This window comes from Pogona vitticeps, chromosome 2 (assembly GCF_051106095.1).
Source record: "Pogona vitticeps strain Pit_001003342236 chromosome 2, PviZW2.1, whole genome shotgun sequence".
In the NCBI taxonomy this organism is placed as follows: Eukaryota; Metazoa; Chordata; class Lepidosauria; order Squamata; family Agamidae; genus Pogona; species Pogona vitticeps.
The window spans coordinates 20560506-20576728 of record NC_135784.1 but is presented as its reverse complement, the minus strand read 5'-3'; the positions used below and the strand labels follow the sequence as shown (position 1 = coordinate 20576728).

At 43.5% G+C, this 16223-nt stretch overlaps 1 protein-coding gene across 10 annotated transcripts in view; it reads right to left on the bottom strand.

The window, feature by feature from the left end:
* Positions 1-3023: 3023 nt before the first annotated feature.
* Positions 3024-16223, bottom strand: part of LOC110070183 (uncharacterized) — a 60634-nt gene continuing 47434 nt past the window's right edge. For 2 of the 10 annotated variants that reach the window (XM_078388233.1, XM_072988252.2), the window contains exons 2-6: positions 10968-11029; positions 10179-10305; positions 8465-8532; positions 7522-7648; positions 3024-6113 (exon numbers count right to left, since the gene is read on the bottom strand). In XM_078388233.1, the coding sequence (XP_078244359.1) occupies positions 3589-6113; positions 7522-7648; positions 8465-8532; positions 10179-10305; positions 10968-11018 (2898 nt within the window). In that variant the 5' untranslated portion in view covers positions 11019-11029 and the 3' untranslated portion in view covers positions 3024-3588. Of the gene's footprint in view, positions 6140-7521; positions 7649-8464; positions 8533-9151; positions 9251-10178; positions 10306-10967; positions 11030-11701; positions 16178-16223 lie in introns of those variants that run through there. The other 8 variants (XM_078388231.1, XM_078388232.1, XM_078388230.1 and 5 more) reach the window with 8 other exon arrangements.

The following is a 16223-nucleotide window of genomic DNA, read 5'->3' as shown; positions in this document are numbered from 1 at the left end:
TTTTTATCCATCGTTTAAAAAGCCCGCTTTGATCTTTGCAAGGGAACTGGGTAAAATGAGAACTGATGTAATCGAAAACAGATGCTCATAATTTCATATGATTTTTACGTCAGCATCTTGCCAAACCATTTGTCAGGTCACAGGTCTCACAGACCACACAACATAAATCATGGGTCTTTTGGCACATGGCTTTGCACTGGCACGCATGGATCATTCAACGCAGATTCTCGTGGATCCACCCATGTGATTTTTACGTGGATTCTTTTTCAGCTTGTTGTTTAGTCGTTAAGCTGTGTCCGACTCTTAGTGACCCCATGGACCAGAGCATGCCAGGCCCTCCTGTCTTCCACTGCTTCCCAGAGTTGTGTCAAATTCATGTTGGTTGCTTCGATGACACTGTCCAACCATCTCATCCTCGGTCGTCCCCTTCTCCTCTTGCCCTCACACTTTCCCAACATCAGGGTCTTTTCCAGGGAGTCTTCTCTTCTCATGAAATGGTCAAAGTATTGGAGCCTCAGCTTCAGGATCTGTCCTTCCAGTGAGCACTCAGGGTTGATTTCCTTCAAAATGGATAGGTTTGTTCTCCTTGCAGTCCAGGGGATTCTCAAGAGCCTCCTCCAGCATCACAATTCAAAAGCATCAATTCTTCGGCGGTCTGCTTTCTTTATGGTCCAGCTCTCACTTCCATACATCACTACAGGTAAAAACCATAGCTGTGACTATGAGGACCTTTGTTGGCAAGGTGATGTCTCTGCTTTTTAAGATGCTGTCGAGGTTTGTCACTGCTTTCCTTCCCAGAAGCAGGAGTCTTTTAATTTCGTGGCTGCTGTCACCATCTGCAGTGATCATGGAGCCCAAGAAGGTAAAATCTGTCACTTCCTCCATAAGATCATGGCCACTGGTCCCATCACCTCTTGGCAAACAGAAGGGGAAAATATGCAGATAGTGACAGATTTTACTTTCTTGGGTTCCATGATCACTGCAGATGGTGACAGTAGCCACAGATACCTGCTTCTTGGAAAGAAAGTGATGACAAACCTAGATAACATCTTAAAAAGCAGAGACATCACCTTGCCAACAAAGGTCCGCATAGTTAAAGCTATGTTTTTTCCATTAGTGATGTATGCAAGTGAGAGCTGGACCATAAAGATGGCTGACCATCGAAGAATCAATGCTTTTTAATTGTGGTGTTGGAGGATGCTCTTGAGAGTCCCCTGGACTGCAAGGAGAACAAACCTATCCATTTTGAAGGAAATCAACCCTGAGTGCTCACAGGAAGGACAGGTCCTGAAGCTGAGGCTCCAATACTTTGGTCACCTCATGAGAACAGACTCCCTGGAAAAGACCTTGATGTTAGTAAAGTGTGAAGGCAAGAGGACAATAGAGGATGAGGTGGTTGGACAGTGTCATTGAAGCTACCAACATGAATTTGACCCAACTCCGGGAGGCAGTGGAAGACAGGAGGGCCTGGCAAGCTCTGGTCCATGGGGTCTTATATTCCAGGGGTCAGGGAACTTTTTTACCTTTTACCCTCTAAAAAATTTATATATGCCAACATTACCCCCTTCATTTGAAAGGATCTCAGTCATGCATGGCCAGTCGAGCGCCGCTGCAGAAGCCTCGCTGCCCGCGCCTGGGCCGCCACTGCCTCCTCCACAGCTGCCTGGCGGGGCCGTGCTCAGTCCTTGACCCCGTGGGGGCGGCTCCCTTTCTCCACCGACGGGCGGCTCATGGGAAGGAGAGACTCCTCCTGGCTGGGACACTCCAGCCACTCGCCCTGGTCTCGCCCTCTGCCATGGCCGGCCCTGCCGCTGCCACCTCAGCTGCTGTACGCTGCCGGCCAGAGCCCATTGCCGGCCACCATCTGCCATCTGCTGTGGCTCGGTTGCAGCCAGGCTGGAGAAGGGGGCAATTAGGCAGCTGGGAAACCCCTCCCCAGGGAGAAGAGGAGAGAAGGGAGTTAGGGTTATGTCCTCATTACCCCCAAGATTTTCATTTTTACCCCATTTGGGGTAATTTACCCCTGTTCCCTAACCACTGTTCAGTGAGACAGAAACTTAACAAGGGCCACCTCCAAAATGTTTAAAGGAGGCATCATCCATGCTGCACCATGAACATCAAGGCAAAATAGACGATTATTTTTTAAAAAGGAAAAATAGTGTCCAATATAATACTGGGTGGTTGTAGATGGTGGAGTTTGCTGATGACTCCAAGGGCTTAAGTTCTTGGGTTGTGTAGGCGTTGCTTCCAGTTTCTTGGGTTGTTAATTGTCCTGGGTGGGCTTTTTCCGTTTCTTTGATACGGAAGGACTTAAGTCTCAATGTGGTTGAATCTGAGGGTTCTGACTTGAAGGAACTGGTTTTGAAAACAGAATCAACTTTTAAGGTGGGACCAAGTCTATGTCTTTTGAGTGGGAATGCAACTGCTCTAAGATCAAGAGAGCCAAGTCCTCCTGGGCTCTATGGGCTGGGTTGACCTGGGTGAAATTCATAAGGGTGGATTCTGCTGGAATCTTGCAGATCAAAATGGGTGTTGTGGTGCAACCATTGAGATGTTATTGATAGCTCTTAAGAGATTTCGCCCAAAGATATATAACCAGAAATTGGCATGAAACTCAAATGAAATCAGGAAATTTGTGAAAAATGCCCATTAATTGCTTTGCATCAGTTTGGGTTCATACAAACTGGAGAACCATAACTTCCAGAAGCAATGAATTTGGGGGTGATTTACAAACCTGCTGGTTTGTTGCTCCCCCACAGCTTTCCCCTGCCTCCTTCCCACTCGTCTTTTCCCCATTTCCATCAGCCCTGTTGACTCCCTATCTTCTGCTTCTCTGCCTTCACCACTGCTACAGCTTCCCTTAGGGCAGCTGATCAGTGGGCCATAGGTAGACAGGGCAGAATCCACTGCCCCAAGGGAAGCCGCAGCTGCCATCTTTGCAAAGGGCAGCCCAGCTTCCCTGAGGGCAAGCTCATATGATTGAACGTGGCAAGTAGGTGAGAAAGGATTTGGTGCCAACACACTTTTCCTATTCTCCAATTTTATTTCATGGTCAGAGATTGGAAGGCGTCTTACAGAAAGTAGATAGGGTGGGGTGACTGGAACTTTGACCCAGAATGCTGTTTGAGGGGCCTGAACCTGCTCATTGGTTTCTGCTGCTAGAAAGCTATGAATAATGGATAATACATGCAGCTTCTTCTCAGTGAGAACAAAATACAAAACAGCAGTTTCAGTGCAGAACCCATCTGGTTATCATACGCTCTGAACCTCACAATTCTTTCATTTTCTTCCTATGTATACAAATGCCATCTGAAGAACTAGCAAGCGGAATTAGTAATTAATAGCTCTGGTGTTTTACCTCAAGATGTCATCATACTGCTTCCTGAATTTTGTTCAGGCCAAGAGCAGTCAGAGGATTATATCTATTATTTCATGATGGACTCCTAGTAGCCTCTAAATGATTAGAAAAATGTTTTCCATACTCCTGTCATTTGTGTGGTTCCTCCCCTATGGTAACTCTCTGAAGAATCACAACATGTGGAATATCAACTATAAAACATTTCTCCATGTTAACGGAATTTGAAGGAGTTATTCCCTTGCATGGATTCTCTGATGGACCACAAGGTGTGAATTGTCAGCAAAGATTTTCCCACATTCCTGGCATTTGTATAGTTTATTTCCTGTGTGATCTTTCTTATGATTCACAAGCCCAGAATTTCGAGCAAAACTTTTCCCACACTCCTGGCATTTGTATGGTTTCTCTCCTGTATGCACCCTCTTATGCCTCACAAGACATGAACTGTGGGCAAAACATTTCCCACACTCCTGACATTTGTATGGTTTCTCCCCTGTGTGGATCCTCTTATGTTTCACAAGCAGTGAACGGTAAGCAAAACATTTTCCACACTCCTGACATTTATATGGTTCCTCTCCTGTGTGGACTATCTTATGATTAACAAGTTCTGAATTCTGAGCAAAAGATTTTCCACATACATGGCATTTGTATGGTTTTTCTCCTGTGTGTACCCTTTTATGCCTCACAAGCCATGAACTGTGGGCAAAACATTTTCCACAGTACTGGCATTTGTATGGTTTCTCTCCTGTGTGGACTTTCTTATGCTTCAGAAGTAGTGACCTTTGGGCAAAAGAAATTCCACACTGCTGGCATTTGTATATTTTCAATCCTGTGTGTATCCTATTATGACTCACAAGTTGTGAATTCTGAGCAAAACATATCCCACACTCTTGGCATTTGTATGGTTTTTCTCCTGTGTGGACCCTATTATGACTCACAAGCTGTGAATATTGAGCAAAACATGACGCACACACCTGGCATTTGTATGGTTTTTCCCCTGTGTGGACTCTTGTATGATTCACAAGCTGTGAATTTCGAGCAAAACATTTCCCACACTCTTGACATTTGTACGGTTTCTCTCCTGTGTGGACTCTTTTATGAATCACAAGTGGTGAATTTTGAGCAAAACATTTCCCACACTCTTGGCATTTGTACGGTTTCTCTCCAGTGTGGACTCGCTTATGAGTCACAAGCTGCGAGCTGTGAGCAAAATATTTCCCACACTCCTGACACTGATATGGTCTCTCTCCTGTATGGACTCTCTTATGACTCACAAGCTGTGAGCTGTGAGCAAAACACTTCCCACACTCCGGGCATTTGTACGGTTTCTCTCCTGTATGGACTCTCTTATGTTTCACAAGGAGTGAACTTTGAGCAAAACATTTTCCACAGTCCTGGCATGTGTATGGTTTCTCTCCTGTGTGGACTCTCTTATGTTTCACAAGCAGTGAACTTTGGGCAAAATTTTTCCCACACTCCTGGCATTTGTATGGTTTCTCTCCTTTATGGACCCTCTTGCGCTTTCCAAGAAATGAACTTTGGGCAAAACATTTCCCATACTCCTGGCATTTGTATAGTTTCCCTCTTGTGTGGACTCTCATGTGCTTCATGAACTGTGAACTATTAGCAAAACATTTCTCACATTCCTGGCATTTGTACGGTTTTTCTCTTGTGTGCACTTTCTTATGCTTCAGAAGCACTGAATTCTGAGCAAAACATTTCCCACAATCCTGACATTTGTATGCTTTCTCTTCTGCATGCAAACTCCGATGCTTCAGAAGACTTGAAAACTGAGTAAAACATTTTTCACACTCATGACATTTATACGGCTTCTCTCCTGTATGGGTTCTCTGATGAGTCACAAGCTCTGATTTGCGACCAAACCACTTCCCACATTCTTGGCATTTATATGTTTTCAGTCCTGTGTGAACTATCTGATGAATCACAAGGTGTGAATTTTGAGAGAAACATTTCCCACACTCCTGGCATCTGTATGGTTTTTCCCCTGTATGGATTTTCTGATGAGTCACAAGATGTGAGTTGCAAGCAAAACATTTCCCACACTCCTGACATTTGTATGGTTTCTCCCCAGTGTGGACTCTTTGATGGACTAGAAGGCGTGATTTGTAAGGAAAGCTTTTACCACAGTTCTGACATCCATATGGTTTCTGTCCTGTGTGGATTCTTTTATGTTTGAGAAGCTGTGAATTATGAGCAAAATACTTCCCACATTCTTGGCACTTAAATGCTTTTTCTCCTGTATGGAGTTTCTGGTGGATCACAAGGTGTGAATTCTGAGAAAAACATTTCCCACATTCTTGGCATTTGTATGGTTTTTCTCCAGTGTGAACTCTCTGATGGATAAGGAGACTTGAGTTCCAAGCAAAAGATTTTCCACAGTCATGGCATGTGTATGGTTTCCCTCCTGTATGGACTCCTTGATGCCTCACAAATTGTGACTTCAATTTGTCACAATGTTCCCAAGATTCTTCAATTATAAAGTGTTTTTTCCCATTATGGATCCTTTTGTGAAGCATCAGTGCTATCTTCGTGGAAAAGTGTTTTCCACACACAATGCATTTGTAGGGCTCCTCTCGGGTAAAGCTTTCTTCCTTTGTGTGGGCTCTCTGGTGTTTGGCAAACTGTAACTTGTGCGTAAAATTCTTTCCCCATTTGGGGCATGCATTTTTCTTTCTCCAGCTATCTTCTGGGAAGAAAGGCGAATGCAGAAAAGACTGAATTGAAGAGACAAACAGATCTACAGCAGAAGAAAAAGAAGGTATTCTGAAAAAGTGGATTTTGATGCATGAAAGTTCAGGTGGAAATTAATCTGCTAATCTTATAATTGCTACAACATTTTGTCCTTTCCCCCCTTAAATTTTGCCATCATATCTACAAAATACGTATCTAATAGGACCAGGAGACACTCCGTGCTTTCTTTCATAGGCACTTGAAACTAACATTACACTCTTTTAGGATTCAAGTTAAGGTCTTTTTATTTCATATTGGATTTTAAGAACTGTGGCTTCATGGAACCATGAACGGATGGGCTTTTTCAGCACCAAACTGAGCCCACTAGCCAAATACCAGTTTTGAACTGTTACATCTCAGGCCTTGGAGCGTTTAGGTCTGCATGCATTCTTTCCAAATTGGGGCTGCATCAACTGCAGTGGCAATGGGACTGGAGAGGGAATTGGTAGGTGGAGATCCCACAGCTACAAGCGATATGTGCACTCACTAGCCATAATACTCAGGCGTGCATTTAATACTGTCCATTTGTTTTGGCTGGGGGCAGAAGCTTATGCTCCTCTGTGGAGAACGCATCCTGTTTTGCTCAGTCTGAAAAGCAAAGGCATTGGCAGTGGGTCCCCATGTGGGGCTTGCCATGTCTGGCATCTTTGGAATGGAAAGGCAGATGGGGCAGGTTTTGGGAGCGCCTTTTGCCATGTTTAGCAGGGGGGAACAGCTTTGATTTGGATTCTTGCACTGAGCAGGCAGGGGTGGTTGGACTCCATGGCCTTATAGGCCTCTTTCAACTCCATCATTCTATAATCTTATGAATGGCAGCTGTTGGCCTTGCAAATTTATTTATTTATTTATTTGTTTGTTTATTTATTTAACTTATACGCCGCCCACTCTACCCAAAGGTCTCTGGGCAGCTTACAACAATTAAAATTTTAGTGGTACATTTAGGGTACATTGATGTTGGCTTGCCGAAAGGAAAAGAAGCCGATTTTGAGGGCAGTGAGGGACCTTGCAGCTGGCCAAGGGGCGATCATGATTTGGTCAGCCATCCTGTCATGGCATATAGAGAGAGGGGACTGTGGCCCTTGTTGTTTGGACCATTCGCAGAGGGGGACTCAATAGAGAAATGAAAGCCTGGGCACTAAAGCAAGGGGAATTCTACTTGGAACACACAGGCATCCAGTCTGAGTCATTCCTGGGTGACAGTGTACACTTGTCAGTTGCAATAAGCGAAGCGGGGGGGAGCACATCTGGAGGATGACCTGTTGCCCCATATGGCATTAAGGATCCTAGAGTGGCTCGTGTGACTTGGGACACCACTCTGACAGAAAAGTGCTATCATGGTTGTTATTGTTACTAGTCATTACTGCACTGGTAAACATTGATTAGCATCAGCATGGAGGAAAGGGAGGGGGCCTTACCGAGAGAGGATAGAGTTTGCCAGTTCTCCTCCATGACCTCCTGGTGGAGGGCCCTCTGGTCAGGATCCAGCAGCGTCCACTCCTCCTGGGAGAAGTAGATGGCCACCTCCTCAAAGGCCACTGGATCCTAAATGAAAAATAAAAAAAAGCAGGTCTTCCTCATGAGGTTCATGAAGAAAACTTCCTCAATCCAAAACAACAAATGAAGAGAAGTGGTGAAACGTATATTTTAAAGCAAAGAGTAAAGCAAAAGCAAAGCGTGCTGCTTATATACCGCCCCATAGTGCTTCAAGCACTCTCTGGGCGGTTTACAATTTAATTATGCAGGCTACACATTGCCCCCCCCAGTGAGCTGGGTACTCATTTTACCGACCTCGGAAGGATATAAGGCTGAGTCAACCTTGAACCGGCTACCTGGGACTGAACCCCAGGTCCTGAGCACAGTTTTAGCTGCAGTACAGCGTTTTAACCACTGCGCCACGAGGTTCTTTTAACTTCCATTCATACCTTTCACAGCCTTAAATATTGGAGGAAAAGTTTACCAAGAACTGCCAGTCACCTTGGCCATGCCCTCCCTTCTAGGAAGAGAGGCTTCCGAATCCCAGGTGCTCGGAAATAATAGGGGGAGGGAAAAGGATACTGATGACTAGCCTGCTTTGGGTGATTCCTAGAGACATCTAGGGAGTCTTTGTGAGAAACAGGAGGCTAAACTAGATCAGCCTTTGCTCTGACTGTGTATAGTCCAAGAGAAATAGAATTCTTCCCCACTGCAACATCCAGATACAATAGGTATCACTGTTCCTTACACACCTGGCTGCTATGTAAGCATGAAAAAGGTGGAACATTTTGTTAAAAAAGAACAACCATATTTCTTCAGGGATAAAATTGTTGAATACACAATGATTGGAATACACATGATGTCTGTTAACTAACATGATCATACCTGATCTGGTTCTGCTCCATCACAAGGAAGAAATGAATGAATCCTTGTTGATCGCATCCTTTCAGCCCCTGCAGCAGAGGAAAAAGAATGGGAAGCCCCTCACATAAACCCCTCTCCAGAAAAGATCAAAATTCTTAAAAAATCTTGCTCAAAACTAAGCCCTTGAATACAAGAGGATTTACATCCTGGTAAAAGGCACCAATTCGCAAAATGTAAAATGCGGTCCTTTGGGAGACAAATGGAATTCCAAGAGAGCAACAAGACTGTGAGATTAACTAAATGATAAAATTGTTTTCATTTCTTTGAAAGCATTAAAAGCAGTCTGGAAATGGCCAATGGAGAGCCACGTAGCACATCCACCCATTTTGTTTCGCATGTTTTGGGAAATACAGACACATGAGACAAGTATGTGCCTCATTTGTTTTGCTTCCACTTCCTCCAAAATGAGTGGAAAATCTTGTGAAGTGTTACTTGTTCTTCTGACTCTCCCAGGCCTCTCTTTCCCAATTTCCACTGGTGCTGAAGATTGGAGGATGGGATGTCTTAGAACACAGGCAACTGTTATTTTAATTCATTACTTCCCATCTGTTCCAAGTGTTATGATGGCTAAACTAGTGTTTTTGCTGTCTGTATTTCTGAAATATTTCCCATACAACAGGAGGAAGTAACACAGTATTTTTAATTTACCTCATAATATTTTAACATACACATTTAGCTGCTCCAACATAAGGTGGAGGGTGCTTCTCCTTTAGCATGTACTTCTCCAGTACAGTGAAAGATAGTGCACTGTAAGTATGAAAATTTAATTAAATCAGCTTCTATAAAATCAGAATATGACCAAGACATATTTGAAAAATGCAGTTAAACAAGTTATAGAGAAGTACACATATCTCTAAAAGCCCCTGTAATTGGTAATCATGTTACTAAATCATCACTCAGTCATCAGATACCTTACTAACAAACAATTCCATGATTAAGCTGTCAGGACCAAAATCCCATTCCCAGTGAGGGCTGCATCCTTCCAGAATCTTCTAGGGCAAACCGTGAACCTTGAGCTCTTTAGATGTTTGTGAAACACTATTCTCACCATGATTCTACTTTGATAAAGTTGCCTACAATAATGGGAGCTGGAGCTCAGTATACAGTGGTGCCTCGCTTAACGATTGCTCAACAAGGAAATTGCTTTACGATTAGGTTTTGCAATCGCAAAAGCGACTGCAAAACGATAGTTTAAATTGGAAAAATCTGCTTCACGATGATTGGTTCCCTGCCTCGGGAACTGATTTTCGCATTACGTACGATGATCTAAAACAGCTGATCGTCAGGTTTCAAAATGGCCGCCGGGTGTACAAAATGGACCCCCGCTGTTTTCTAGGATGGATTCCTCACTTTACATGCAGCGAAAATGGCTGCCCCTATGGAGGACCTTCGCTGGACGGTAAGTTTTCAGCCCATTGGAACGCACTGAAGGGTTTTCAATGCGTTTCAATGGGCTTTTTTATTTTGCTTAACAAGGATTTTGTTCTACAGCGATTTCGCTGGAACGGATTATCCTCGTTAAGCGAGGCACCACTGTATCTGGAGGGTCACAGGTTGCCCAGTCTGCCATTATGGATCCCACATTCCAACACAGAAGAATTACTGTTTCCATGCTACTTAGTGTCATCATTGCACTAGTAACAAAAGATATTAGCATCGGCCAGAGGGGTCTTACCGAGAAAGGAGACCGTTCGCCAGTTCTCCTCCATGACTTCCTGGTACAGGGCTCTTTGGTCAAGATCCAGCAGCGCCCACTCCTCCTGGGTGAAGGACACAGCCACCTCCTCAAAGGCCACTGGACCCTGAAAATAGAAAAGAAATGAGAGGTTCCTCATGGCTTTCATAAAGATAACCTCCTAGATCTAAAACAACAATTGAAGAGAAGTGGCTGGATCTTTATCATAGATTTTAACTTCCATGAATGGCCTTCACAGCCTTTCTACTGGAGGACAAGTTTACCAAGGCGTACTAGTCATCTTGGCCACAAGCTCCGTCCAGGAACAGAGGCCTCGAAATCCCATTTGCTGGGAAAGAACAGGGGAAGGGGAAGGGATGCCGGTGACCTGCCTGCTTTGGGTGATTTCTGGAGGCATCCAGGACACCTGTGTGAGAAACAGGAGGCTAAACTAGATCACCCTTTGCTCTGGTCATGTATGGGTCCTCTTACATTCCTAGCTCAAACCTCAAAGGACTTACACATCTTGGGCTGTTCTGCAAAACTGAAGAGAGAAAAAATCTTCCTCATTTGCAACAGCCAGATAGAATAAATATTGTTATTGCTTGCATGGAGAGGACTATGTCATACCAACCTGCTATATAACCCTTTGAGAATACACTGCTATATAAGCATTTAAAACATGGAGTATTTTGTTAAAAGGGAATGCCAGACTAATCCAGAACTAAAGTGGTTAAATACAATGGGATTTAAAAACCCAACATGTCTTTTTAACTGCTTTCTCTTTACCTGATTTGGTTCCACTCCATCAGAAGGAAGAGAGGAAGGTGTTGGTGGCATCCTTAGGGCCTCTGTGGGAGAGACAAAGGGGGTGTGTGTCAGTCAGTCTCATGAACTTCTCTCAGGCTAAGATCATAATCCCTAGAAATGCTACAGCTTGAGAGGATTCACATTCCAGTAAAACACATTCATTTCCAAAGTGAAAAGTGTGCTCCTAGGCAGATTTCTTTGCCAAGAGGATAATGGAGTGTCTCTGCTCAGCCCAGGGTGGCATCTGGAGGGGGACCCATTCAAGAGGTGTGGGGTGGCTTCAAGACATTTCACCGCTTATGAAAAGGACCAAAGTCTCAGCAGGGATGGTCACGAGCCATCAGGGCAGCCCCTCCATCCTTTGCCAACAATGCCAGTCCCCTCACTGATCCTAATGTCTATGCTCACACTAAAGGGCCAAGAATCCCATAAATAGGAATCTAGCACTGGCATGGTTATACCGTTGGCCATGTGCTTGGCTCAGCAAACTCATCTGCAACCATTTCCAAGCATTTCAAACGGCTGAAGTGGGGACGAGATTGGCAACCAAAAATTTATCCTTCCCTCTCTTCTTCTCTTTAAGAAATCCCTTCTTTCCTTGGCTTTTCTGTCCACAAATATCTCTCCTCCTTCCTCCCCTCCCCCTGCCTTTCTTCATCATCTCCTTCCTGGATTTCCCTCTTCCAGCAAAATCCAGAACAAATTATACTCACCTGGACCCTGCTTTTTGATTTCTCTCTCTCTCTCTTTCTGTTAAGAAAACAAGCTGCGGCAGTTGTTTCCAAAGCGTCCTGTTTAACGTTTCAAAGCTTTTCTTCCTGGCTGGGTGTGGGAGGATGCAACACACCATTTTCTAATACGATACAGTATGTGTAAGACTTGATTTCCCCTTCCTGTCACATGACTGAAGCCAAGCCAGACTCCTGGCAGGGCGACCACAGACTCGCTCAATCTCCTCTGGGAGCGCCTGGCTGGGGGAGTCTTGGTCTCTCTGCCTCTTTGGTTCACTGGATCAGGCAGGAAAAGGGAATTTATTTGAAAGCATTATTTGCCAAGTAGAGAAGTCATCCACAAAGCCTCTAAATATTAACTTTTTTCTGTTTCTCCCTGTGCTTCTCCTTCCTGTGTCAAAATAATCCTGCTTCCTGAGTTTACTGGACAGTTTTAGATTTCTTCTCCGATTTAAGGCACCTTTCTTTTTTTTGTACTGGAAATGTCCACAATGCCTTCAGCGTACTTCACAAAATACAAAAGAACAGGTCCCTGACCTAAGGAGGGTCACAGATATTTATTTCTTTATTTATTTATTTGATTTTATTTGTACCCCGCCTATCTGGACTACCAGACCACTCTAGGCGGCTAGATATTTCTACCCCAACTTTCTTCTTAAAAAGGACCCATTATCATTGTGATTCCCAGGAAGCAACATTTGATTTTGCACCCTCGTTTCGTTTGAACATTCTGAATTTGATTTTCAAAACACACACTGGCGAGATACGTTCTATGAGGCCAATTTAAAAAGGCACAAACAAAGTCAGCAAGTTTTCAAGATTGCCGGGTCCAGATGGCAGAAAAGTTGCTCTCTGTCCTCCTTGGATTAGAAGTTCCCTGAAATATTGTACTGTATCTGGTTTTGAATGATCGCCAATGCCATTTAAGAAAAACAGGGAGAAGGCAAACCATGTCCAAAAAAGGCAGATTTGATTTAGTCTTGGTTGTTCGCCCCTCAAAAAGACAACCTCCCCTCTTTCCTTTTTAAATTCTTGCCTAGTGAAGGCAAGGCTCCTGTTGTCATTATTGTCACTAGTTATTATTGCACGTGTAACAACAGAGCCTAGCGTCAGGTCCTCCTCCATGACTCATGACTTTGCAACGTTTTAACTTTTATTTTAGGAACATCAATAAAACTGTTTATATCAATTTGAACATCGTCTCTCTCTCTCTCCTTTTCTTCCAACGGAGCTGAAAAAGGGTTTCCAATCGTCTTTAACAAACAGGTTCCCGTAACTGAGGTTCCAAGGTCCCAGTTGCTCTGCTGAAAACCAGTCCTTCACGGATGTCCCCGTCGATAAAGGCAACAGGGACATGGACGCATTTCCCACGGATTCTTCCGGGGTCCTATGAACTCCCAGGTTCCCAAGGCCCTCGCCTCCTCCTCCTCCTCCTCCTCTCCTGTGCTCGCCATTCTGTCCTTTCTCTCCTTTCTTGTTCTACTCTCTTCTTTTCTTCCCTGAGCCTCCATCTCCACTCTTGGGTTTCTGCCTCTCTTAAGTATGATGGTTTCAGGGGAAAGACAGCTCTCGACCTGTAACCAGCTTCTGCTCTCGGCACCATCAATCTCTCTCCTCACTATGGGTCCAGGGGTTTTCTAACCAAATCCTTTCCCATCCCGGTGGTAAGTTCTTCTCCCTTCTCTCACTCTTACTTTCTCCTGCCACTACTACTGTACTGTTACTTCTCTCTCACTTGTCCTTCCTCCCCTTTCTTCCTCCTTCGATTGGTCCCTCTCTTCACCGTCTTTTCCCGCCTTTTCCAACTGCTCTTTCAACTCTCCCATCCGCCTCAAACCCTCAATGGCTCTTCCTTCTGGAACCTTCTTGAGGGAACCGCTAGAAGTGGTCTCTGGGAGAGCTGTCCCTCCTGAGCTTTTTTCTCTCTTCCCCTCACCTCCTTGCTCACACTTGGGATTCGTAAAATATTATAGAAATGTATTTCGATAAAGTGAAAAGAAAGATAATCTCTAAGCTAAGGGTTTTGGATGTCACCCATAAAGACAGATGGTAAGGAATTACAAGAATTGCAGAATATGATTAATATGTTGTATAATGGAATTAAAAGAGCAAGAATATACTGTATAGACATTTATGGCAAATATCTCAAAAAGGAGGTTTGGGTATACCAAATATTAAATTACACTTTATAGCAAATCATTTGAGGCACCTTCCAGAGATTATAGCAAACAGGAGAGAGGCAATATGGACTTTATTAAGTACAAAGAGAGTGTGGAGAATATTTTTGAAGAAAAATATTTAAAATTTAAAAAAAAATCATTTTTAAAGTAATATGTTACAAAGTTGGGAGAATTATAGGAAAGTGTCGAGTCCGAAGATTTCTCCTTTGAGTGAAGTGGTGGAATTAAGAACATTTCCAGAAATCCTTAAGAGAAAGTTAAATAAAGTTATGATAGGACAAAGAGTTATAAAAATAAAAGACTAGATAAGGAAGATGCATAATAGAGAGAAAATAAAATAATTTTTTAGGACAAGAAGAATCACCTGATTCAATATAATGCAGTTAGGAAATTGAACCAAGGAATGGAGAATGTAGAGTGATATCTAAATCTGAACAAATTGTTGAAATAAGGGAGATGTAATAAAATAGAAAAGGGATAAGTGTAATATACAAGAAAGATGTTAATAGATGAATATAAAACAACAGCTCTTAAAGAGGTATGAAGAGATATAAATAAAAAATTTAATGTAAATGAATGGAAGAATATATGGAATAAAAGAATAATGAAGAATATATATATAAGGGTAAAGAAAACTGTTACAAAGTAATATGGAGTCTTATTTAACTCAAAATGAAACTGAATATAATGAAGAAAGAAGTATCATCCTCATGTTGGGAGATGCATGTGCAGGGCATGTGAAATTAGTCAGTAGCAATGGGCAGAGATTTTCAAAGAGATAAAGGAAGCTATGGGTATTGAAATACATAAGTTGTCCAATAGCTTTGTTAAATATGTTTGGAAATATTAAATTAGAATGGGGAAAAAGAGAACTAATCATTATTGTGTTAAAAACAGGAAGGCGGATACAGTATTTGTAAAGAACTGAAAAAAATGATAATCAATTTAGTATGGAGGACTGGTACAAAGAAATGTGGAACAGGGCTATTAACGATAAATTAACTTGTAAATTGAAAATTAGAATGGGGATATTGAAAACATTTTTTTAAAGGATATGGTATGTTTTCTTAACACATGTACTTGTTTTTTTAAGGTTATACCCCAACACAATAATCATTATAGTTCTAGAGAGACATGGGACACGCAATGTAAAATACAAAAAGAAGCCAAATAAAATAAAATCCCAAGGGTAGCGGGGAATACGGTGTATTTTGAGTTATGTTTGTATTTTAGTTTACATTTTAGTTAAGTTTTGTTCATTTTTAAAAAAACTAAATATGCATTTTAAAAAACTAAATATTTTTCCATTCTCCCTATTAGATGTGGGCATCTTAACACAGAGGCAGGCTCATAAAGGGAAATGAAGTCCTTGAGATAGACATTTAGAGCTTTCTCAGTTCCAACCAGCACTTCGAACGGTGCCCAGAAACGGAGCTGCTTTAACTGGGGTTATGGGATGCCTGGGATCAGCCCTGGTTGACAGTTTTTAAAATGAGTCTTGCTGGATTATTTATTCAATTTATATGCCGCCCACACTACCCAGAGGTCTCTGGATGGGACAGGTCACAGCGTTACTACTAACTACATTACAGTGGACCCTTGACTTACAGACGGCTTGACTTACAGACTTTTTGAGTTACAGACTTCTCTGGCCGCAAAATTTAGGTTTGACTTGCAGACTGAGAATTGACTTACAGACCAGAAAAAAACCAAAATGGAACAAAAACGGCCTGTTATGGGATTAATCGGTTTTCAATGCACTGTAGGTCAATGGAGACTTGACCTACAGACTTTTTGACTTGAGAACCGCCTTCCAATACGGATTAAGTTCTCAAGTCAAGACCCCACTCTACACTTTTCAAGCCTCCCCTTGGATTCCCCCCTCCGTAAATAGAGAACTCTCCTCACCAGCTCTCCTTCCCTCCTTTTTGTGGCGCCAGAGATAAGGTGGAGGGAGGAGGCTCTGCCTCTCGGGGGTAAGGGAGCTGTTGGCCTCCCCTCGGCCTGCCCCGCAGCCCCCAAAGGGAACCCTTTTGCCCTCCAAGGCAGCCAAACGGGGAACCTTCCCCCCCCCCTGCAAGTGGCTCGGAAGGTGCAGGATCGGCCCTTTTGTGGGCACGAGAGGTGGAAGGAGGGGGGGTGGATGTGGCCCTTCAGGCAGCAGAAAGGCTTGGGCCGCAAACAGCCCTTGGGGGGGCTCCCCTCCGGCTGCCTCTCCTGCCCGGTCTTGGGGGGCTTCCCTTCCCTCGGATGGCCTCGGAGTTGGGGGGCCCTTCCCTCCCCCTCCCCCTCCCGCCCCTCCCCTCCCCACATTCCTCCCCCCT